At 38.0% G+C, this 23,826-nt stretch overlaps 1 protein-coding gene across 18 annotated transcripts in view; it reads right to left on the minus strand.

The window, feature by feature from the left end:
* Nucleotides 1–3,948: 3,948 nt before the first annotated feature.
* PCNX1 (pecanex 1) overlaps nt 3,949–23,826 on the minus strand; it is an 84,286-nt gene continuing 64,408 nt past the window's right edge. For 15 of the 18 annotated variants that reach the window (XM_086894092.1, XM_086894091.1, XM_086894090.1 and 12 more), the window contains 15 exons: nt 23,479–23,656; nt 22,987–23,095; nt 22,256–22,385; nt 21,138–21,196; nt 20,147–20,362; nt 19,507–19,760; nt 18,324–18,554; nt 16,929–17,029; nt 15,575–15,725; nt 13,678–13,908; nt 13,022–13,296; nt 11,054–11,295; nt 9,548–9,984; nt 8,050–8,190; nt 3,949–4,826 (listed from right to left, as the gene is read on the minus strand). In XM_086894092.1, coding sequence (XP_086750218.1) covers nt 4,686–4,826; nt 8,050–8,190; nt 9,548–9,984; nt 11,054–11,295; nt 13,022–13,296; nt 13,678–13,908; nt 15,575–15,725; nt 16,929–17,029; nt 18,324–18,554; nt 19,507–19,760; nt 20,147–20,362; nt 21,138–21,196; nt 22,256–22,385; nt 22,987–23,095; nt 23,479–23,656 — 2,896 coding nt within the window. In that variant the 3' untranslated portion in view covers nt 3,949–4,685. The remainder of the gene's footprint in view (nt 4,827–8,049; nt 8,191–9,547; nt 9,985–11,053; nt 11,296–13,021; nt 13,297–13,677; nt 13,909–15,574; nt 15,726–16,928; nt 17,030–18,323; nt 18,555–19,506; nt 19,761–20,146; nt 20,363–21,137; nt 21,197–22,255; nt 22,386–22,986; nt 23,096–23,478; nt 23,657–23,826) is intronic. The other 3 variants (XM_086894098.1, XM_086894097.1, XM_086894096.1) reach the window with 1 other exon arrangement.

Here is a 23,826-nt window from a genome sequence, read left to right on the forward strand (position 1 = left end):
CTTTACCTTCCACCAAGGTGTTATGTACCCACTTTTTTACTAAGGCACCAGGAATTACCTGTACAATTTCTGAAAGAGTCCAGCGCCACTGAATGTACTGCATTAGAATGTCAAACAGTAAGCCAGACAAGAAAAGAATAGATGCCTATATAATAGGTATAAAATTCCTTAATAAAATTAAGTACATAAAACCTGTGGTGGTGCAACCCCAAATCCAATATAAGTTGAATAGTATTGTTAATGGTAAGAAACACAATCTATCCAGCTCCATTTTGTGAATGGAGATCTGTAATTGAGAAAGGTCTTTAAAGTGGTGTCTTTGTTATCCACTCTCCTAGGTCGTATGGTGGTGTGCATTATCAGAGAAAGCTGAATCAATCATAAGGCATCTCTCCTCTTGCCCAAATCCAGACCAATTTTTATGGTCTCTTGCCAAAGGCATGGACCTATGCCACAAGTCTTCATCTGTCATCTCACCGGTCATCCAGGCTTCTCAGACAGTTCTTCAGTTCCCAAAGGCATTGAGGCCATGGGATGAGGAATGACTGATGATAACTGCACTCTTGACCAGAAAACTGACATCGTCACTCAGAAACATGCCCAGATGTCCCAGGCAAAGTGGCTGTAGGACCATTCAGCATACATGGAATTACCTCAAGAAATAATCATCACCATCATCTTCCCCAAACTCTGAAACTATTTCACACATACTGGACCATGAGAGAGATCCCCAGAATCCAGCACCAGTATCATCCACTGCAAGTAGCACAGAAGTCTGGCTGTCGTCACTGATGTCAAAGACAGTTTCAGGTTTTTGGTTTTTTTAATCAGAATATTTTAGAAATCTGAGAGAAAGAAAATAGATTGGGATCTACCTGGAAGCTACAACAGTAGGGCTTAACTGGAATGTTCTTATGGAAAGAGACTATTGTAATGCAAGGGGACAGAGGAAAAACAAACATCTGTAAGGGTTTTCATAAAAGTCTAGAAAGATCTAAAAAATTCTGCTCTATGGTAAGGTTCAATTTGGACTGTCAGGACTAACTTGAAAATACCCATCTTCTCCATCCTTGCAACTGCAGAAAAATATTACACATCAAGACAAAGACCAAGAAAAAAACGCCAAAAGATGAAATAATTTCCACCTAGAACAGAGGTTTCCACAGACAGGTGTACCCTGTGGGGAGGTATGCCCACATGGCCAAGAAGGCCAATGGCATCCTGGGCTGTGTGGCCAGCAGGACCAGGGCAGTGATTGTCCCCCTGTACTCAGCACTGGTGAGGTCACACCTGGAGTGCTGTGTCCTGTTCTGGGCCCCCCAATTTAGGAAGGACACCGAGATGCTCAAATGAATCCAGACAAGGGCAACGAGGCTGGTGAAGGGTAAATCCTGTAAGGAGGCTGAGGGAGCTGGGGTTGTGCAGCCTGGAGAAGAGGAGGTTCAGGGGAAACCTTCTCACTCTCCACAACTCCCTGAAAGGAGGGTGTAGCCAGGTGGGGATTGGTCCCTTCTCCCAGGTAACCAGTGACACGGTCTTAAGCTGTGCCAGGGAAATTTAAGCTGGACATTACAAAGAAATTCTTCACAAAAAGAGTGTCTGGGCATTGGAATGGGCTGCCCAGGGAGGTGGTGGAGTCACCACCCCTGGAGGTATTTAAGAAAAGACTGGATGTAGCACATCGTACCATGGTCTCGTAGTTGACAAGGTGCTGTTCAGTCACAGGTTGGACTCTATGATCTGAAGGGTCTTCTTCAACCTAGTTAATTCTGTGTGATTCTGAGTTAGAAGAAAACACACATTTTTGTAACTTGCACACTGGAAACCAAAGAAACTCGGTACAAACCAACATACAATCATATGAATCTTAATGAGCTTGGGAAAAACTAAAGAGCTAATTTTCCAAAGCTTTATGGAAGAGTGAGAGTTCAACTAGGTGGCTTCTGTTGAGCAGATCAGGAACAGGTATGAACACTATGCGAACGGCTTCACGACAGATGTTAGCCGAGTACCTGAAAGGAAGTGTTAACCTGTTAGCTGTCCACATTAAAATCTATCTCCTGAAAGCAGCACACCAAAAGCCTTATGTTTTATAAAAAAATAGAAATATTAATAAATTCTTTGCCTTTAAAAAAAGTCTCTATTTCCCTATCTGCTGTTTGCCAATCTAATTCCAGGCAGATACACATATGCACTAAAATTTCCACATTAACAAGCCATTAATTCCTATCACATCTTTTACCAGCAATGGACATTGTCCTTACCTTGCCCCGAAGAGAGTGAGAGATGAAGATTAATATACTGAAAGTTGTTTCAGTCAGCTTAAAAAAAACAACAAAGCAAAAAAGCCTAAACTATATATTTTGGTTTTCAGTCATTTGTTTACCTCAAGGCTTCAGTCCAAGGGAAAAAACAACAACCCTGTGCCTACAATGTCGAGTAGGGGCTTATTTTCAAATAAACTTCTCCCTTTTAAATGAAGCAATGTTCCTAAAGATACAGAAAACCTGGAAGGTTAATTAATTAAAGAGGTATTTACCTGAAGGGAAGGACATAGAATAAAACCTTAACTAAAAGGCCTTCAATTCAAGACTTACACATTTTCTTCATTCCTGATAGCAGTGTTACCAGACCGCTACAGAAGTTTCATCTACTGTACCACATTTTCACATATGCAGGAGATTAATTCAACCACTCCATAATGTGATACACGTGATAAATAATTTTGCTGCTCCATGTAGTTTCAAGGCTGGCAGATCTGTGCATTTATACCATGATTAAATGGGACTGTGTACGAATAAAGCGAAGGGTAACATGCAACTTTTAGATGCACAGCATTTCAAGGACAAGTTTGCATAGTCTATGATGCAAGCAAGGTCCCAGTATCCTTCACTGGGAACAGTAACTGGGATGGAGTAGCTACCAGGCACACAGACTTACCCTTTCATGGCTAGATGGCATATAGTGACGAGCTGGAATACCAGTGTTTCTTAGGTAGCTGTTTCCTCCTTTTTTTCTTATCCCATGTAATTTCACTCTCACATTAGGTACATAATGGACAATGTTTCTCTGATGTCAGAGAATTAATTATAATAACCTCTGTGGTACATCAGAAGTCTCTTCTAGTTACAACACATATAAAGAAAGTGGAGGTGACTGGGAAGAAGATGGCTGCTCCCAAAAGCTAGAACTGTAGGCAAATTCCCCACAGAGTCCTATATAATTACAGGTCAGAAACAGGAAACAATCACAACAGGTACATTTCTTTCTTACGGATTAAGAAAAGTGAGTCATAGGAACTGCAAGTCAAGAACAAACCAGTTTCCCTCTCACACTCCCATGATAGTTCTGAGTTACTTGTTTCCCTGAATACACACTTTTAAAAAAATACAATAAAACCTAGGATATGTAACACATGAATAATTCAACTTCACAGTTATAAATACTCAAATTACACTTACATAGAATATATAATCACAGAAAATAAAATTCAAGTCATAGAAAAGAATGAAGACTAAAGGGAAAGAAAAGGCAAGGTGGTAAAAGTGATACAAGTTCAGGGCTGTGCCTTCTATAAAAGATCATTAAAAGCAGAAGTCAAGTTTTGTTGGGTTCTTTTTTCATTTTGACTGGGGAGTTGTTGCTGTTTTTTCTTTTTAAATTGGATAGAATAAAAAACAACCTTCAAGCATCCATGAAGTAATCATTGACCTGCACCTCCCACTACAACACTAAAACCACCGTGTTTGCCAGAGAAGAGCCAATGAAACAACACAGCCAGCTCTGGGTGTAAAGAAGCAAAGAGCGCGTGGCTAGTGAAGGGAAGACAGATAGAAAGTCATATTGGGGCCCACTTTAAAGCTAGACGTGTTGTACAGGCTTGAGGTACCACTGCCACCACAGTAAAGTCTGATGTAGTACAGGGATACTCAGGTGCTTTTCTACACATTTGTTATTTTACCATTTATTGTGAAGAGGATGCAGCAAATGCACTTGTACGAAATACAGAACATAGAACCAAACCCATGGCACAGCCCTTACCATCAACATGTATATGGAGAGGGAGGGGATTAATCCCAAAGGCAATTTAAATAATGGTATTTTATATACTTATATTTATATATATAAATAAATGTTCTCAGCAATCTCAGGGTTGTTTTTAGTGCATTGCTGTAAAAAAATTAGTGCAGTTCTCATTAATGTTTAGCTCATAAGGAATAAGAATCTATACATCTGTTCAGTCTCTTCTTGCCACACCTGAAACCCTTACACTGTTTCACCAAACTGAAGGTTTGTAGTCAATGTCATTAAAATAAGGTGGATGAATTCCACGCACTCTGTGACAAGACATGGCAATTTTTGGCAAAACAATTAGAAAAATATGAGGTGCTCTGATCTTAGAACTGAAAAGTTTGTTGATTTAAAGCATTACGCAATGCATAACAAAATTTATAAACAAAAGATATGTCTCAACAAATCTATCCTTCATGCAAGTGTTTCTTCAGCAGCTAACAACTTAAAAAAATTTCTTACACTTGTTTATTTGGGGAAAGGGACTTAGACAAATCTGTGTTTCAAGTCCTTTCCTACAACCGGACCAAAGTTTTGTGTCCTGGGAGCTGCTTCTTCTGGACCCTTCTCTCTTCTGAACCATTGGAGAAGGGGAAGTTTCAGTCTAAAGAGATTTATACTTCAGCCCCAAGTTCAAGGACTCCAGTTTCAACAACAGCAACATATTTATCTTCAATTTGAACCAGCAGGATGGTTTTATCTATATGTGACCGACTACTTGGATCTCTGCTGCAAGGCACCCAGCGGTGAATCACCTGGGGGGGGGAAAAAAAAACAAAGTATAATAAACATAAGCTCCAGGGGGAGAGCTGTCATATCAAAGTTATGGCTGATAACTCAAGACCCTTGCAGGGCCAAAGAAGTAAAAATACAGGTGCTATACTGATTTAGTTGCCCATTTTTCAATGACAGCATACCCACAGATAAGCTGCACATTGAAGTCTTCCTGAAGATCTGCAGCTTAAAATTGCATTTAGGTCTTTTACAACCATGAGAGCAGCCAGTCTGATTTAGATTTGTGTAGGAACAAGCAACTTTACCCAAATTAGAATCAAACAGTTCATCCAAAGTGAGCAGCAACTGAAAAAAGTGCACACAGATTTGGGATGTTTTGATGCTCTATTTGTAATAATCTTAAAATACCTCAGTGATGTGCAGCACAGAACTGCTGTTTACCAGGAGTCACGTGTAAACTACTTGTCTCTTGCAAGTTAAAGCTCTTGCCCTGATTTTGTTACCTATGCACTGTGAATTCAATGTTGATCCTCTAAATCAAGTTATTCAAAGATAATATAAAATTAAAAATATTACAAAGAAGAAGGGGTTCAGAAACAGTGCTACAAATTATTGAACCATACTCCCTTGTATCTATAGAATTCAAGTAGTTTGATCTGCTAGTTCCAAGGATCCTGCCTGATACTGACTGCCAGAAGGTCCCTTTTTAATACCTTGTATGTCTCTACTCATCTGTCCCCTTAAAAACACACCCTTAACTTCTGGGTGCCCCAAAGGAACCGTAAGGATGCCTCATTAACATGGGTATAAGTATCATCAGTTTCACAGAAATCAAATTATCTCAACTTTTCCAATTGTGGTAAAAGAACCCTTAATTGAAGACAAAGTAAGTAAAACTAATTTTTACAAATTCCAGAGCAGTGAAGTTTTCAGGAGTCCCAAAGATATAAAGGGAAAAAAAAGTCAGAAAGCCACAGTCTTCCAAAATAAAATCCAAGAGATTCACTTAATCTTCATTATATACAGATTGCTATTTCTCGCTGTATGGAATACAGAGAAGACCAGGAATATCTTGTCCCCAGACACAATAAAACATTTTCCAATGAAGTCCCAAGTACAACACCCTTGCTGTCCAATTTAACACCGGTGCCTTTGAGATAGCTACAGGTGTCAATATCATGGCTCCTTGAAAACTGTGTATATGCAAAGAGTTGTACACAGATTAAAACTCATCACTGCCATATTGCCACTTTGCACATACTGCCATATTGTCCATTTTACCATCTCTTCTATCATGACTGGCATTTATTTGGTACATGCAAAATGATGTCATTAGGTAATCAGGAGGTGGTAAGAATCTCTTGGAGGAAAAGGCTTCTTCTACACCCCAGTACCATGCATCATAATGCTGGGCATGCCCTCTCAAAACCTGGAAAAAGTAGTTACATTCCAAAGAAAACTATTTCCTTGAAGAAACCTTATAATGTCTTTCTGCCTTATAGACACATTGCACTGCATACTTAGCAAGATAAAAAGCTAAGTTAGGAAAAATGTTTTTTTCTATGTAGCAGCAAAGTTTTAAACTACTGAGTACTGAACTTCATACTGAGAGCAGACATAAGGTAAACTGCTTAATGAGCAGCAACTCAGCAGGTGAGAATAATTTCTGCCTATTTGCAGAAAGGACCACAGGCACAGGATCACAGAGGGGAAACTGTCCTAAGAGCTTCATTGATACTAGTATGTTTAACCACAGGCAGCTGAAGCAGGCAGTTGAAACTATGTCATCAAGTTAAATCCTTTCCTCCTAATCACACACAGGATAATCTGGTGCTTTCCCCCCTTTCTTGTTATGCTACAAGATGCTCTTCTAAAAAAAACTGCTGATATGTTGTACCAAAAATAGATGAGAAACATTCAGAACAACAGCTTATTCTGACCTTTGAATCCTCTTGTTTTAATCTTTCCATAGCATCAATCACTGGACATGTCAGCATGCTGCAATTCAAAAACACTCACTAAAGCCTGAAAAAAATTGTCCAGTGATACCAGGGAAGAGGACATGTTTCAACATAACCCTTTACATTCACCATCTTTACCACATTCTTGATCTGCAACAGTATGTCTAAACCCAACATAACTGGGAACATTTGCAACAGTGTTCTACTCACAGGTGTTACCTACAACGTAACCCTTCTGTTCTAATCAAGCCTAGTAGATTCCTTCCATGAATCATTGTGTTTCCAGGGCCTTTTCTTCATGTAGATGCAACACCAAGGTAGATACAGCATACGCTGTTTTACTGGCATATTTTTACTCCTTACCTGAAGTTGGCACATATATCCACAATGAAGTGGACTTTCAAATGGCAAAATCTATCCCTAATAGCCATTTATAAATAATGCCTCCAAATGAGGTAAGCAAAGAAATTTCTTCCAAAATGATCTATTTCAAATTAAATTTGTATTGTATTGATGAACAAATGCAGACACAGTGTCAGTGACTCTTCCCTCTATCACTGAAAGATTACTGGAGCACCTTTACAGACATAAAGATCTTAAAAAAGAAAAAAAAAAAGTACGATTCACTAAAAATCAAAAAGCTTCAAAGACCACACTGGGTTTCTTACTCTTAAAAGGAGTCTAAATTGGGAGATAAGTTTTCTAGCCAATGAAGTGAATGTTTATAAACTGCAGATAGGGAAGAGACAGAATTTCAAGTCATGGGCTTTCACAAGTTTTAGTTAGAACAGATTTCCTTCTAAAGGAAACATCTATCATGTATCTATTATATAATGAAAAGACATCTAAAGACAATCTTATTTGGCTCTATTTTGATCAGAATAATTTAAAACCAAATACTGTTAATCTTTCAATTAAGGACTTGTTAGTAAATTGATCTTTATTTGTTCAGAGATTGAGTTTCAAGGAAGGAAAAATGAATGTTGGATGAATGACAGCAATGCCTGAGAGATCATGACAAGCTGAAAGAAGGCAAGGAAGGAGTGGCGTCTGACAATACTTGAAACATCATCCTGCATCTTTTGCACAGAGTTGCAGAAATAGTTCTCTGCCTCAAAGTAGGATTCTAGACCTGCTCTTCCAGCAACAGTGACTTTGAGGACAGCTGCTGATCTGACTTATCCCCTACATTGATCTTTGCACTGACACATAGGCAGAATGCCACAGAATCAAGACACTGCCTCCTTTAAGGTTAGCTTGTCAACTTCCAAGCAAAACTTACATGGCCTTCCATGCCTTCCTGAGGACTCCAGTCTTTCCAGCTGTTTCTTCCAGCTTTTAGCCGTATCACCTCATCTGGCCACTGCAGCTCTTTCCTTTTTGACACGTTGATCCCTTCCAGTACTTGACTGGGATCCATTAACTACAAGTAGGAATTGAGTTTTGACTGTTAGTTCAGCCAAAATTTAAACGAAACAGATAAACTGTAACCTTTTGCATCATTCCAGGTAATTGACTTCAATGCACTGAAATTGATTTCTGACCAATTTCAAGGTAGGAAACTTGAGGTCCAGGCTCTCCAGGCCCAAACAGCACTAAATTTGGAAATGATGCTGTGGTTTCAGACACAGCTGACAATATGCCAGTTCACTGAATCAACAGCTCTGGTTCCCTTCCCCACTTCTTTCAGTTATACTAGGTCATGGCAGGGTTGGGGAGCTGGCACAACAAAAGCATTGGTAGCACACAGTCTAGTAGCAGGGAAAAGTTAAGTGATGATGAGCTGTTAAAATCGGCTCATTCCTTCCTAGAGAATATCTTAAGAAACTTGGGGAATTCATTGTTAGGCAGAAGAAGTATTTATCTACTAGCATGGTTAGTTGAGACCCACCCTGTGTTTTGAAGTGAACTGGCCTTTCCACAGGGCAAGCAGGAGAAAACTCCTGAAAAATTCTTCCCTTTTAAGGACAGAGAGAACTTCATTATGTCCACTATCCAAGGGCACATATCCATTTTATCCTCCCCACACAGAGGATTAGTAAACAGCTTCATAAAAGGGCCCTTGCCTGCAAACAAAAGCTACAGACCTGAAAAATGAATTTAATTTTGCCCACTATGATGCAATTTACTAAGGATTACTCTCAACTGAGGTGGCAGCAGCAATGAAATCATGTTTATTATGATCTAACCTCTTAAATACACTTCCTGAGGTCTCCCACAAGTATAATGCCAAAGAATGTGTGTGGGGCTAATAAAAGCTAAGAAAGCAAGAATACACATTTCTGGATTTTCACAGAACAAGTAAGGCTGCCATGATTAACTTAATCAATAGTGAAATATTTGCTGCTCAGTAAACCCTGAAGTGGATATAACCAAAGAATAAATACATATGAAAGTGAAAGCAAGTATTTTTACACTTACTTTTGTAGAAAATCTACTCGGCTTCAAAGAAAAAAAGCTTTCTACCCTGCAAATGAAGCTGTTTAGCTTTACCTACTATAATGTATAAAAGGTTAAATAAATATAAAGTGGAACTGGGTTCCACTGACATTCTCAGAGCCGCACTACAGCAAAACAAAAACAATATAAACAAGGAACATGCAGGAAGGCTGCTTGTCCAGAAAACCTTTCCTTTACATTAATTCTCCAAACACAGCTGCACAGAAACTGTACATCAGATATTCCAGAATGTGTATTTGTAAGTAGCGATTTCAACAACACACAAAGGAACAACTAATAAAAGCATGTGGAAACACAAGTTGTTCTTCTAGACTATTCACCTGGATTCTGTAAATAACGTCATCCTTTTTGGCTTGCATTTGATTTGCAGGGCTTGCACTGCCACCTGACTGAGTTTCAGCTGCATTACTCCCTCCTTCTGTCCCTAGAAAGCCCACAAGGGCATGCTGTTTACAGGCTGGGATGCTTTGGCTGGAGCTGCTAGAAGAGGGCAGTCCATGCTGCACGCTGACCCCAGTCTGGCCAGTAGGTTCCATTTGGTTCACCATAGAGAGGCGGGACTGGATGGATGATGGGAGGTTACGAAGGGATATCTGACTGGTGGAAGAGCGCCGGCAAGGCACAAAGCCTGTGGTGGATGTGCGGAGAGATGAATGACGGCTGCCGTAGCAATAGGATGAATGGCTAGCTACTGAGGCACGGGCAGGGGAATGTCTGACAAGGCTGGACTGCACAGAGTGAGAGCTGTGACTGGTGCCTAAAAGTAAAAGATACAGAATCAGGAAAGTTCGATAAAGCCTCCCCCACACAATAGACTGCCAACACACAAATGTTTTAGTGCACAGATACACAAAAGTGATTGGTCTAACGAACATCATCTGAAACAGATGTTTTGCAGAAATCTCTGCTGCATCTCACATAGCAGAACATTTCAATACATTCCATTTATCTTATCTCAGAATTTCATATTCTGTTCAATTCACAATCTCTATCAGACAAGTATCTTTAAAAATGCTTCAGTCTTGCACTCTCTGCATTAACAATTCCTTACTTAATATCAGCACTTCAGTTCACCATTCTTAAGGCAGTAAGACAGGTACAGATGCCCATGTTTCAAAATACTGACTATTCTTTCTTAATATGCTTGATTGCACATTCAAAGTTTGTGTCAGAAAATTTGTTAGAACAAAAGCTCTTTTAAAAAAGTTGAAATTTAATACACTTAAAGTTAAAAACAGAAAATGCAGTTCATGCGTATTGGTGTAATTATTTTTCCTATACTAAATATTTGCAGATACCTCTCCTCAGCTGATAGATCTAATTATGTTCATTTGGCTACATACATCTGTATTTTCTTTGTGAGTAAAGGCAATGTTTGAAAGACTTTTTCTCAGCTTTAGTATTTTTCACCTCCTTAACTACAGATCACTATGGACGCTTGGGTAGATTCAGCTAGAATACTGTGCAAATAAGAACTTGTTTCATTGCACAAAAAAAAAATATAAACATCCCCCAAAGAACGATGAGTTTAGCATTTGCAAACAATGCAACAGAAATGAAAAGATCCAGTCTGTTATAAAAAGCCTGTTATAAAAAGTTATTTAATCTATTTTGTCAGCACAACTACACCCTTATTTATCAGATCTGTTTGTGAACCTTGTATTGCATAAAACTGTACTGTAGTCGAAGAAGAATCCAACAGCTCTTAACACAAAATCACGTCACATTTGTTTGCTTTTTCTTTTAACTTAGGCCAAAGAGCTGAAAGGCCTGCTCTGGCTATAGAGCTGAACTTGTATGAAGCTGTTTCCTTGTTTTAACTTTACCCAGTGTGGAGGGATGAGTTGGTGGATGAGCTGCAGGAAAAGTTGTGGGATGAGCTGCAACAGGAGGGTGCTGTACTGCTCCAGGTCCCTGCCCTGTAGTTGCAGTCCCTCCTCCTTGGGACATGCTGCTCTGTGACTCATTGATAGTTGCATTGTTACTTGTGCAAGAAGCTCCACCTCCAGCATCTGAATCTTCAATATTTCCACCACTATTGCAGCCAGCTCCACAGCCTTTCCTTAGTCTGGAAACATAATGCAAGTGATACATTAAGGCACACCTCCTAATCATTAGGATTCTAAGAAGTGCTTCATGACAAGCTTTACTCAGCACAATCCACAGCACTTTCTAAAATCAGTTAAAACTTGACTTTATTTTCTCAGAATATGCTTTGCAAATATAAACACTGCTTTCTACGAGATTGCAATTTTCTTCATGACAGCTTCATTCAGTAACAGTTATTTATGACAAGTCAAATGCTCATATAAATTAGCTTTTTTAAAATTATGCCACCTCTGAAGTACAGTGAAGTGATAAAATTCCAACTCAAATGCTCATAGAACATCCTAGCTATTTTGGAAGAGTTCAGTAAAACTCATGCTACTTAACACAGTAGTCATATGTAACTGTTACGCTGCAAAAGCTTTGTCGACACAGACAAACAAGGAAAGAATGTTGGCTGTATTTTAAACGTATTTAGTTTCTGTTGTGTTCAGTAATGCACTCACAGTAGTTTGAAGCACATACTGAACATTCAGACAGTAGGATTTGTAGTAGCCACCATTTTCCAGTACACATAACCATATAGTTTTTTCATCACATTGTTTACACTAATAAACAAAATACTTCAAAAAATTAGTTTACACTAATAAACTTCAATACTTCAAACAGACACAAAAACCACAGCACATTTCTTCCTCGCTTCAATTCCTACTTTTTTTCTTTTCTGTCACACTCGAGTACACTGAGCACTCCTTTCCAATTTTTTTTTTTTTTTGTCCCAGGACCAGAATCCTGAAGCATAAACACCTTGGATTCAAATACTTGTTGGGTGTCATGCTTTCACCTGTTATTCTATTAAGTTGGACACGCTGATGGCAATAGGAGACAAACACCACAGACTGCGGTAAATGTGGTATTTTTGGCACTCTGGGTGAAGCAGCATGTTCTGTTCTGATATGCTATAGAAATCTAAGATAAACACAACTATCAGAACAGCTACAGGACTGTTCATACCATGGCACCAACCCCTGGAACTACTAAGAATTGCACATTAAGAAATGCACATTTCTGAATGCCACACAGCTGCCACTGTTGCTTTTGGAGCCACATTAATTGAGGGCCAGAAGTGCAATGAAAGTTCTCAGAGCCTATAAAACACAGCACAGCAAGAGTTTGTACTGGATTACCCAGGAGTCACATGGAGAAATTATTGTTTATTGTATCATTCCAGTTACTTGTTCTGGCACTAACATACAGCATTATATAACATATAAGCATCTGTGAGATTTTGAACAGCTAAAGCTTGCATAACTACATTTGAGCCTGCTCTAAAACATGAATATAGGCACTTTCATGCTAAATATCTGTCAGACAGGAACCCTACCAAACAGTCCTGATTCTGTAAAGATGGCATTATAGACTGCAGAAGCCATCATACTGAAAAACAGTACAGAAATTTCATTGTCTCTCAATATCAGACCTAACATTAGATCTGAAGTTGTAGTTCCTGCATCTAGACTTTGTCCTCTTTCGCCTGAGCTCTCATTTACATAGTTTGTGGTCTATTACTCAGCCTCGAAGATTAAACCCTGTACCAAAGCAGTTGTCATATGTTACTGATGTGCCTGAAGTAAAAGTCAAGATTTATTTTGATGTGACTCAATATTATAAATTACACTGTGCATGACTAATTAATGGAATATGAGAGCATGAACACATACTAATGAGAACCCATTTCCTCAGCTCACCTGTGCCATGTAGACACTATGAAGTTTCTGATGTTTCCTAAGCTGATGGCTCCCCCAAGAATGTCTTTTAGCTGTTCGTGACTATCTGAATAGGAAGTAGTCAAAGGAGAGACATAGATTGGGTATCCAATTGGCTGGTCACAAGAGGAGTTGATCATGTTCCTCAGAGCTTGTTTAGCGTTTTGGATACTTCCTCGTTCTGGATTACGATTACGCAGGAAGACAAGCTCCTGCTGTTGTCCTGCCCACAGGCCACGTACACACTCCTTATTGACCTGCAAAAGCCAGAAGAGAGGCTGTGTCAGAAAGTGAAGCAACGAGAGCAAGTGGTGATTTGTGTTATACCAAAGCCTTTGTACGCACATACAGGATTGCACTACAGAACTGCCAGCATTCATATGCAGTTCTTTTACAGGCTGAACTTAGGGACTTTTACAGGCTGCAATAGTGAGGATAAACAAATCTAAGAATGAGATGAGAAATAACATTTTAAGTGAGAAGGAACTGATTTTCTGATACAATACTTGCACTGTTTGAGATGAACCAGCCTGATTAATAGCAAACCAGTAAATATTTCAGTTGAGGCAGCAGTTTGGTATAGTTATTAAAATACACCCCAACTTGCTGTCACATTGTAAAATGTACACAAAGCTCACCTTAATGACCCTGAAACTGAGATAGCGCTTATTGAGCATAATGATTTTATATTCATTGGTGCCATCATCCATCACGTGACGCAGAGCAAGAAGGGACGGAGAATTGGAAAGAACTGCGCTCCTCCAAGCAGGGTCCCCTTCGTGTGCTATAACTAGATTTTCTTCATGAGTTGTTATAGCTTCATAAAGGACAGAAGGATCATCATATTCATCCGGAGAAGTGAAGTGATCCTGTTTCAAATAATACATGTTCAATAAGGTATGATTAATATTTCAGATGTAACTACATACAAAAATAGAACATCTCACACCTCAGACTTTTGAAATGATCAGTGCATTACACAAAGTTAGCTATCAAAAGTATCAAACATCTACTTTAGAACACTGTTAAAGACGACTTTTTACAACAGATTGGTTCTGTTTGTTGGTGTTTACTTCTTTTTTAACTTAAAACCAAAATTATTAGTAGGACCTGCCTATCACTGATTCAAGTACATTTCTAGGTGAATTTTACACTAGAGATTCATATCTATACTGTTGGCAGAAGCTTTTTAGTTTTACCTTCTCTTCTTATAAGCTTCCAATTATAAAACACACTTAAAGCACTGATTATTCACTGAGACTGTACTATATGAAAATAGTAATAAGAAAAAAACCAATATTCACTATTAAAATGTTCACATTAATACTTGATGACAAACTTTTCAAGCATCAGATACTATCAAGACACATTACAGCCAGTCAGATAAAAACACAAAACCTGCAAATTCAATTCAGTATTGGGTAACATTACTTTCAGGTTAAAAAAGGATTGTGATTAACAGCTCAATTTCCACACTGACTGAAGCCTATGTACATGCACTACAATAAAATCAGCTTTCATAGACTAACAGAATAATGTTCAGAACTTTCATTTTTTCATAGTTAGTGTGATCTGTTTTTTTCTCACTTTTCATTCTCTGACTTCAATCAAACACATTCTGCACAATAACCCTCTGAGAACACTCAGAGTGCTGTTCAAGTGGTACTTCTGCTGGTTTCAACAATGATTTGGTAATTACTCTGCTTTGCTACATGTACTCCTAACACACACATTCTCCTAAATTCAGAGAGTTTGTGTTACATGAGTGAGTTAATTCAATCACTGCTAGTTTTGGGGGACTCCAGACTGCAATGAAGGCAAAAAAAAAATGAAACTTTAATAGTAATTTTTAAACTGCAACTAGGATTTGTTTACTTATTATGATTTTCAAGCAATATATCTTTCCTGAGTACCAACATTTCTCCTCCCTTATAGAGTGCTTATCACTAAGTACATGTTTTCTTGTACTTGCTGAGTTAATACATGTGCTGGACAGGATTTGAGACCCTTCATCTTCACCTGCACTTCACTACAAAGACAAACTCTAATTTCAGCTTATGGAAAAGCAACCTTCTCATTCTCACCTGAAACCTGTGATTACAATACTTCAAAGTAAAAAGAACAAGAAAAGCAACTCCCACTGGAGGAGAGGACTATGCAGCTTTGAATGCATAACCTTTTAAACCAATTACATATGTGTAGGGAGGGAAAAGAGAGGGAAAATATCAGAGAAGATGTTCATAAGGGAAATCTCTAGTAGGTATGAAATAGGGCTTGACATGTTCTCTGATCTACAGTTAATGTAATTTTCAAGCTCTGAGCATAAACAGCATTCCCTGTTCCTCTGTATCACCTTCCACAAAAGCTGTAATAAATCAAAGGACAAGACATGATACTCCCTCGTTTTCAGCTGTCAATTTCTATCACAGTCCTTTTATTCTCATCCTCTTTTTCCTTTCTCCCAGCCACTAATTTTTAAAAGAACAAATGTACAGAAGTAAAAAATTGGACACATCTTTCTGTGTCATCTCTCACTTGATGTAGCTTCAGTGACATCCGTATTCCAGGGACCACTACTTTCCTCAGTAATTCCATGTCAGCAAAGATCCATTCATCTCTAATTGAAGATATACGGAAGTCACCCTTAAATAGGGCATGCAGACCATACAAGAAAGATTCCAGGTTACTGTTGAGGGGGAAAAATATGAAAACAACCCAAATATTAACAGAAGTACAAACATATCCACAGTTATCACTGAAAAGAAACTACTGAGCTGCACAGAAAGGCACACAATTCCTCTCTATCAAGGTAAGCTACAGGATAAGACAGGGAAAAGATGTGTGTGTAAGAAAATTTGATACATCAGATGTCTACCTGCACTGAACAGGTAACGAACAAACTACACATGCAACAAATTATTTACATGGACTAATGCAAACAAATATAAGGAGTGCCTGATTTCATTCTGAAGACTTTTAAAGGCAAAACTTTTCAGGGTATGTAACACAACAGACCAGTTAAAGAGGGTATGCAACTTCAGTTGTCCATGATTTAGTACAAAATAAAAATCTTGTCAAATTTTCATGCTTAAAAGGCACTGTTTTCAATTACTAAGCTAACTTAAGAGTGAAAAACCAAATATGCTCTGATGACTCTTGCAACTCTATGTAACAACCTTCAAGATGCAATTGGCTGGTACTTAGAAGAATTACTCAACAGTTGCACTGAAATTGAAGTAGAACAGGTTTTATAGTCAGCATCCAGCTGACCAATAGCTTCCACATCCAATTATGCTTCTTTTTAAAAACATCACTTTGTCGTTTCCTGAATGTTATAGCTATATTTTTTACACTTGCTTTCTAAAATTGAGGCTGTCAGTCTGCAAGAAAGTTGCCATATGATAACAGAATTGAACTAAAGATTTTTATAAAACACAACTGCTTCCCACAGAGCCAGGTAAACTGTGAAACTTACTACAATGGTCTCATCTAACATCCACCAAGACATATCAGTTTTTCATTTTAAGAAATTTTCCTCTTGTTCCCCTTACTTCCATAAAGGACATCTAGCTGGCAGGAAATGAAGCTTACTTTTAGAACTCACTCAGTTCTAAACTGGTTAAAACCAATCCTTACCCGTACCAGAACTCCCATCTTGAATTAGTTCAATAAAACAGTATGTTTAGCTGCAAGTTCTCCCCCATTTGCTTTTCTTTACATACATTTCACTGGCTGTTGTAATGAAGACAAGTTACACAGCAAATCTGCCCAGTTTAAGGAAAGATGGTGTTAATTATCTTTTTCTTCTATGAAAAGATACTCATCTAAAACTAATCTAAGAACTCAGAGGGATTTTGAAGATAGAAAGCTTACAGCAGCGTTTTATTACCTAGACATATGATGTGAAGCTGTTCCCAATGCTCTCCGCCCCAGAACACACAGTCCATAACACAATGTCACTAGGGGTGAGTCTTTACTTGAATCCAGTGGCTTGTAATAACAAAAGAAAAAATAATAGGTGAATGGATTAAAGAAATGGTTACTGAAAAAGAAGATTCTGCCAGGAGGAGTAAAAAGACCCAAACACAGCAGTTTCAAGTGTGTGTATGTACCTACCACAGCAGTCACTCCTAAAAAAAGCAATTCTTATTCAAAGTCTGAGCAAGAGTTTTACAAGTACCTAAAAATACTTGCAAAGGTAAACACACATGATTTGCAATAAGACAAATTTTAAGCTAAATAGATGCATGCTACATTCCCTATGGTGTGTATCTTGCAGGCACACTGCTGATTTGCTAATTATGGGGTTTAGACAAAAGTATTTTCAATGAATATAGTGGATTATCACTGGTTAGGAATATGCAAGCCTGATTTACCTGACAACTTCCCTGGTCTATGGCTTCAGTCAAGGGGTTAGTTAACAGAGACAAGCCCTCAGCTCAAAGCCGAAGTTCAAAAGTATAGCTAGGGTATATAATGCCCTAGCAAATGGCATCATTCAATTAAGTGATTAAACCTGATTTTCAATACATGTACAAAGTATTTCATGTTCATTTCTTGGAAGGAAATAATTTTCTTTGGATTTTGTTGGTCCTTTGATCACAGGACACTAAGTCTTACCCCTGTTAAAATGGGCTTTAACTGATCTTTTACCTCCAAAGCGAAACCGAACCCTTAAGTCTTGGATCCCTCAAACACAAATTCCAATTTAGTGTCCCTTTAATCTCAATCACTTTCTCCTTATTTTCAAACACTAATTTGACACAGTTATTTGTTATAAACAGTAAAATGTCAAGGCATTCATCTACAAACATACTAATGCTCCTATTCAAAAGGTGGAATGATTGTGAAAAGAAGAGAAGGTTGAATAATGTATGACTGTTTTCACAAGCCAAGAATTCCAATGGTCCAAAGGAATGATGTAATGTGAACACTGAGAAAGAAGTGAGTCTGATAAGCTGGAAACAGTATCTTGGGTTTCAGGGATTTTTGTTTTGATGTTTAAGTTAGGGGTGATTTGTGAATACTGATATCTAAGTACAAAACATCAATTCTGCAGACATACCCTTCTGCATGTAGATAAATGTCTAAGATTCAACTGGTTGATTTGAGCTGGCAAAAAAAATTCATTAATGAATTGGTTAAACAATACACTACTTACAGAATCTATTAAATTTACACGTCAAAAAAAAAATCTGCATTAAACCTATCTGTAAGTCAAACCAACAGGAAAAAAAAAGTGACAGCATCCTAGAATAGTGAAGGGCTTTCCTCACATACTTACCTTCTCTCTTCGAGAGCAGCAATATTCTATCCAGTTCAAATATATCATACAGAAGCTCTCTCGTGAGATCCCTGCCAGACGGTGGTCATAATCCTCATCAATATTGGGGTTAAATGTTGGGTCTACATCCACATAATTGCGGTCTGTGCACAGCCGCAGTCCTTCCTGCATTGTCTCGTTAGCTAGCCATTCCTCTAGCTTGGGAGATGTTGTGACATAATAGATGATTCCCTGAAACAGTAGCAGTTAAAAATATGAGTCAACATTGCAATTAAAAAAATCCCGGGCAGCAATGTCAATTGTTTCAACTTATTTGCATTATTTTTGCGAAAATTAATGAAAATTACACACATCGTTTTATACAGCTCACAGGTACAACAGATTTGCACAGAAAACACTAAATAGGTGGTGTATAGGAGTGTTTTTCAAAGTCTGTCAGGATTTCTGAGGCCTACACTGAAGGAGTAAGGAAAGGAAAAAAAGGATGGGATATGATCCTCACTGTAATTTTTGTGGAAAAGAAATACATTAAATTTTTTATTTCGTTAACATGGAGGGTTAGATACTAAATTTCTAAAGAACTCTAAATTAAAAAGAAAACAAAACACGAAACAGTTTAAGACACCTGTGCTAGGAAACACAACTTGTGTGCATGTGTGAGTAAGTATCTTGGAAATATTTTAACCTGAGAATTTTCAGCTCTCAGAAAGAGGGTAGTTTATGAAAGATCTCAATTAGTACAATGATTATCCAGAAGGACCTGAGGCCTACAGTCATCTTAAAACTGGAGGAGAGGGCTTGTTTCTCTTTTAAGAACCAAAGATGGGTTTGGACAGCTTATGAAGACCAAAGCAGCTCAGCTTTCTCTAAAGAAACAAACTACCCAACTTTCCATTTACAACAGAGCTACTGTATCTGGGTAACAGTTTTAAAGTTTTTATTCCAGCTTCAGCTAGGAGGTGCCCTCTCTCTGATATGGAGTGCAGGGTCATTGTCCTGCTCATGCATCAGAGTACTGAGTCACCATCAGTACAAGGAACTCCTTCCTCCTCTTGTACATCTGTAATTATCACCTCATCCTATGATCCTCATGTGAGAGACAGTATGAGCTCAAGACTCTGAGCAGTTCCCAGGTGCAGCCCAGCTGGCCTCCCCCCACAGGCTGCACTGAGCCAAGCCACACCTTCACGTAGTAAGTGGTGAGAATTTTCCGGAGATCAAAGACTTGAAGCATGGAAGCTGCACTGTTGTCAGTGATGCTGTAACCCTCCAGAACATACTTTGTTACAAGCACTTCCCATGCCAGCCAACGCTGCCCAAAGGCAGCATTAAAGGAAAGCATGTGAGGAAGGTGGCCTGGTTCACAGCAACAAAACCCTTCATCTTCCTCTACACCTTCAGTGATGGCCTCTACTTCTCGTTGCTGACAGTAAGTTCCTTAGGAGAAAGCAGAGAAAAGAAGAAAGAATTGAATGCTTTATACGATTGGTTTAATGTAAACTTGTGTTTGGAAGACTAAAATTCAACCTATTTCCGATTAAATTATTTTAACACTAAGTGAACTATCTGCCAACAAACACCAAAGATTTAGATATCTTAATTTATCACTCTAGGACCCCATTTTAGTTACGTTTCTCTAAAAAGTAGCCATGTTGCAACTAAAATGGAAAGAGGGACTTAGCATCAAGTGACAGGAGCATTGAGACTCCCTGAAGCCCATTTTCAAAGCAAGTTATTAATACGATAAAACTGAAAATAATTTCAGTTTCCAAAGCAGAAGCCTACTTTTTAGCGCAGGCAGCTAGGGACATCTAAACACTCACCTCTGAATTCAAGCCCCCTCAGCTGGAAGGTGACCAAGCCATTTCCTATCTCTATAAGGTGTACTAGTGCATTGAGGTAGTCAGAGGCTAGGATGAAGCAGTCCCCAGTACTGTAGTTTCCCCAGCGACCCAACAACAAATCTCCACATAAGCTGTGCTGAAGGGAACGGGTTAAATGCTCATAGAAGATAGAATTCAGGTTGTTATCATCTGAACCTGCAGGAAGATTGGATTTAGATTATCTGAAACTGCAGAAAAACATCAAGCTTAAATGTCAATTATTACTTCACATTGAATCCTATCTTTTTCTTGACCACAATGCTGTTTCAAGGTCATACTCTACCCTCCACTCCCCCTTTTTTAGGGGACAACTATTCCAAAGGAATGTCAAGTGACATTTGTATTTTGAACCAAATTTTTTCTTCGTCACTCCTCCATTTTCCACATTATTCCTTCAGTTCCACTCATGCATCTCCCATCAACTTATTCAAGATAATGAAGTGCAAAAGCAAATGAGCACAGACATATCTTAGTGATGTCTGTTGTACTGGTCATTACCTTGATATTGAGATACCCTCACTGTTTAAATTATTCAAGAATAAAAAAGCAAAACACTTTAATGCCTGCTACTTTTATATATAAAAAGTAAAGCAATAACACAAACCTAAGAGTGAAATCAAAAAACTTATGGGAGAGCTTAAAGAATAAAGCAAGAGATGATGGAAGAAAAACTAACAGTAGACAAAGCAACAGAAATGTTGGGCATGGTTAGACGAGATTAGAGGGAAAACTGATCATGAATCCTATAAAAATTCAACGACAGCCATTCACATTTGAAAAAAAAAAAAAAAGCCACAATAAAAAAAAATCACCCCTGAAAAAAAAAAGAAAGAAACCCACCAACCCACATCCCAAATGCCCCCCTCCCCCTCAACAAAAGTAACCCTCAAAAACTCCAAACCAACTACCAAAATCCAGCTAGGAGAGCTACCTGGATTCCGATCCAGCTGTGAAGCCAGTCTAGTATTTGAATGATCCACACGTTTTGTGCTGAAAATAATAAAGCATAATTAATACAAAATATATTACTGTAAGAATGTCTAAGGAAAGAAACTACTAATAAAGTGTTAAATATTCTGAGTGAAATAGTTTCTAAAAGTTTTTTTTTAAATAATTTTAGATGCATATTTGCTGCTCTTCTCATATGTAAAAATATTTTTATGTATGATTAGCATTTTAATGCCTAATAAAGTTTGTCCACAGTAAATAGCCATAGAATAATCTTGCACTTTAGATAAAAGTGCATATATTTTCTTAGGTATCATAAAAGCTTAGCTTTAGACCAGTTAAATCAGCACAGCTAACAATTCAACAGACTTTAGTGAAAGATTAATTTTTAGACAGTTCTTTCATTGTCTGAAATTACAACCATAATGCTTTCATCTAAGATTTGGAACAGTGCATTTAAATTGTTGTAATGTTAGATGGGAAATAAGAAATACCAGAAATATCCATTCAACTTGCCCTATGCAGTTTATATAATATTTTATTGATCTGACACACTACCAGCAATAGGGAGTTTGCCAGAAAGAAAACAAGCAAGAAACAAAGAAAACAAAAAGAAACTAATCAGACTTGAAGATTCTACTACTGATCCCACCTTGAACAAAAAACACATACTTTGAAAGTTTTTTGTATTAAGTTTAGCCAGTTTTGCTGTGAGCAAAACAGTAACTAACACAGGTAAAATACAGCTATGGAATGTTCCCCAAAATCTTTTTATACATAAACTCTCTTTTTGATTAAAATTGCACTTCACAATACCATAAATTCCATGTTTAAAAACACCAGTGTGGCCATACCTCTAAGTAGAAATTACTTAAGCAGCTGAAGCAAATGATCCTAGTGTAAAAAACAGCTGCTACAGTATTTCAGAAACAAGTTCAGTGAAAACTTTCAGTGCTTTATACTAGTTTTCTGAGGGAAAAAATAGCAGAAATTTTCAAGTTAAAAAAAAAAAAAACAAACAAACAAAACCCCCAAACCAACACTTCAGACGTATCTATTCTATTAAAAACAATTTTTTTTCAACTTGGTTATTTCACCTACTTGTAGTCTCTTTCCCAGAATTTGACAGGCCTGGCATATGAAGTGATGAATATTGCACTTCCCAGAAAAGGATTCAGTGGAGTAGAGAAGAAAGCTGACACAGCTGCTTGGACAAACAACATGGCAGAATCTGTAGGATAAGAGAATTAAGGAAAGCAAAGCAACAACTTTTTTCTTTTTTTAGCCTCTGTGATCATGTTCAGTACAGACAGCAACACCAACAAAGGGCCAAACAAGATCTCTATGAATTTCTATGCAGCAAAGTTGTTTGCAGTACTTCCAGCAATAAGAGGATTCTTTTTGTTTTTAAAAACAAATAGATGGAAATCCAGCACTAAACACAACAGTCATTCCCAAAAATTCTGTTGAAAATACTAACTCAATACTCCATTCAAAACAGCCTAGAGAAGTTTAAAATGCAAAACTCAAGGACTAAAATTATTATTAGTGATTCCTGTAAAAGGGAATGACCAGCAAAAGAAAAGCTGTGTGATTTTCAGAATTACTTCTGGTCCATGCTTCTTTTAAGTCAGGATGCTATCTCTGCTATTACCATATAATTCATAGCATTGTAACAAGGCAGAAAGTGTGCACAGCTTCTTTGTAAATACTCACTAGACAAACCTGTTCTTTCAGCAGTTTTAGCCCATAACATAGAATCCACTATAAAGCAGTACTCAGAAGTTATAAATACACCACCTCAGGAGAAAGTTTGCATTTCCAAAGGATACGTGGCACAGCAAAGGGCTGGGCAAAAGCATGGAAGGCAGACCCCCATGTGATCTGCCAGGGAGCAATGTAGGTATATACAAATCTCAATTTATAAAAGAGTTCCCAAAGCTACAGGGGAAAAAAAAAGAGAAAAACAATTCAGTATTTTGGCTAACAATCAACATGTTTTGCATCCTGAGGCATTTGCTGGTCATCCTAGAGCTCTTACTGATTTACCAGAAGCTTTGAGACTTGGAGAAAGAATGTAATCGTAAAAGCAAGTAACGTGAGACACACCTCATTGTACTATGTACAAACTCAGGAGATGTTGAGAGAGTTACATATGGTTTCTCAAGCCAACAAATGTTTTGGGAAGGAGAAGTCTTAGTTGTCTTATAGCATATCTAATACAGTACAAAAGACTGAGAATATGCAAGACTACGTATCAGAGAGGATTATCCGTTTTCCCCTTTGGATAAACTGAAACACCTAAAAACAGAGTTAAAAGTTACCTTGCTGAAGAGTATGGACATGAAGAAGAGATCTAGCAGCATGGTCTCAGTAAAACTTTTGTAATCAAAAGTAAAGAAGAGCACTGTGAAAATAACAGTGACATACTGGCACGTTGGGCTACTGAATGATGAACGCAGTAACTTCAAGCCAGCTATTGTGATCATTAAAGCACCCAACCTGTGTAAGGAAGCCACAAGAGAGTCATTACCTGTTACCTGAAAGGGGTTTAAAGACCACTTAAGTTGTGCTGTCATGCAATACCAATCTCTTCAAACTTTGAATTGTGTTTGCTTCTGGAATTTGGGGCATTGAGGGGGTGTGGAGGGGTGTGTGTTAATGATTTGTTG

The sequence above is a fragment of the Cyanistes caeruleus genome, chromosome 6 (genome assembly GCF_971803275.1).
Source record: "Cyanistes caeruleus chromosome 6, bCyaCae1.hap1.1, whole genome shotgun sequence".
NCBI classification, from domain to species: Eukaryota; Metazoa; Chordata; class Aves; order Passeriformes; family Paridae; genus Cyanistes; species Cyanistes caeruleus.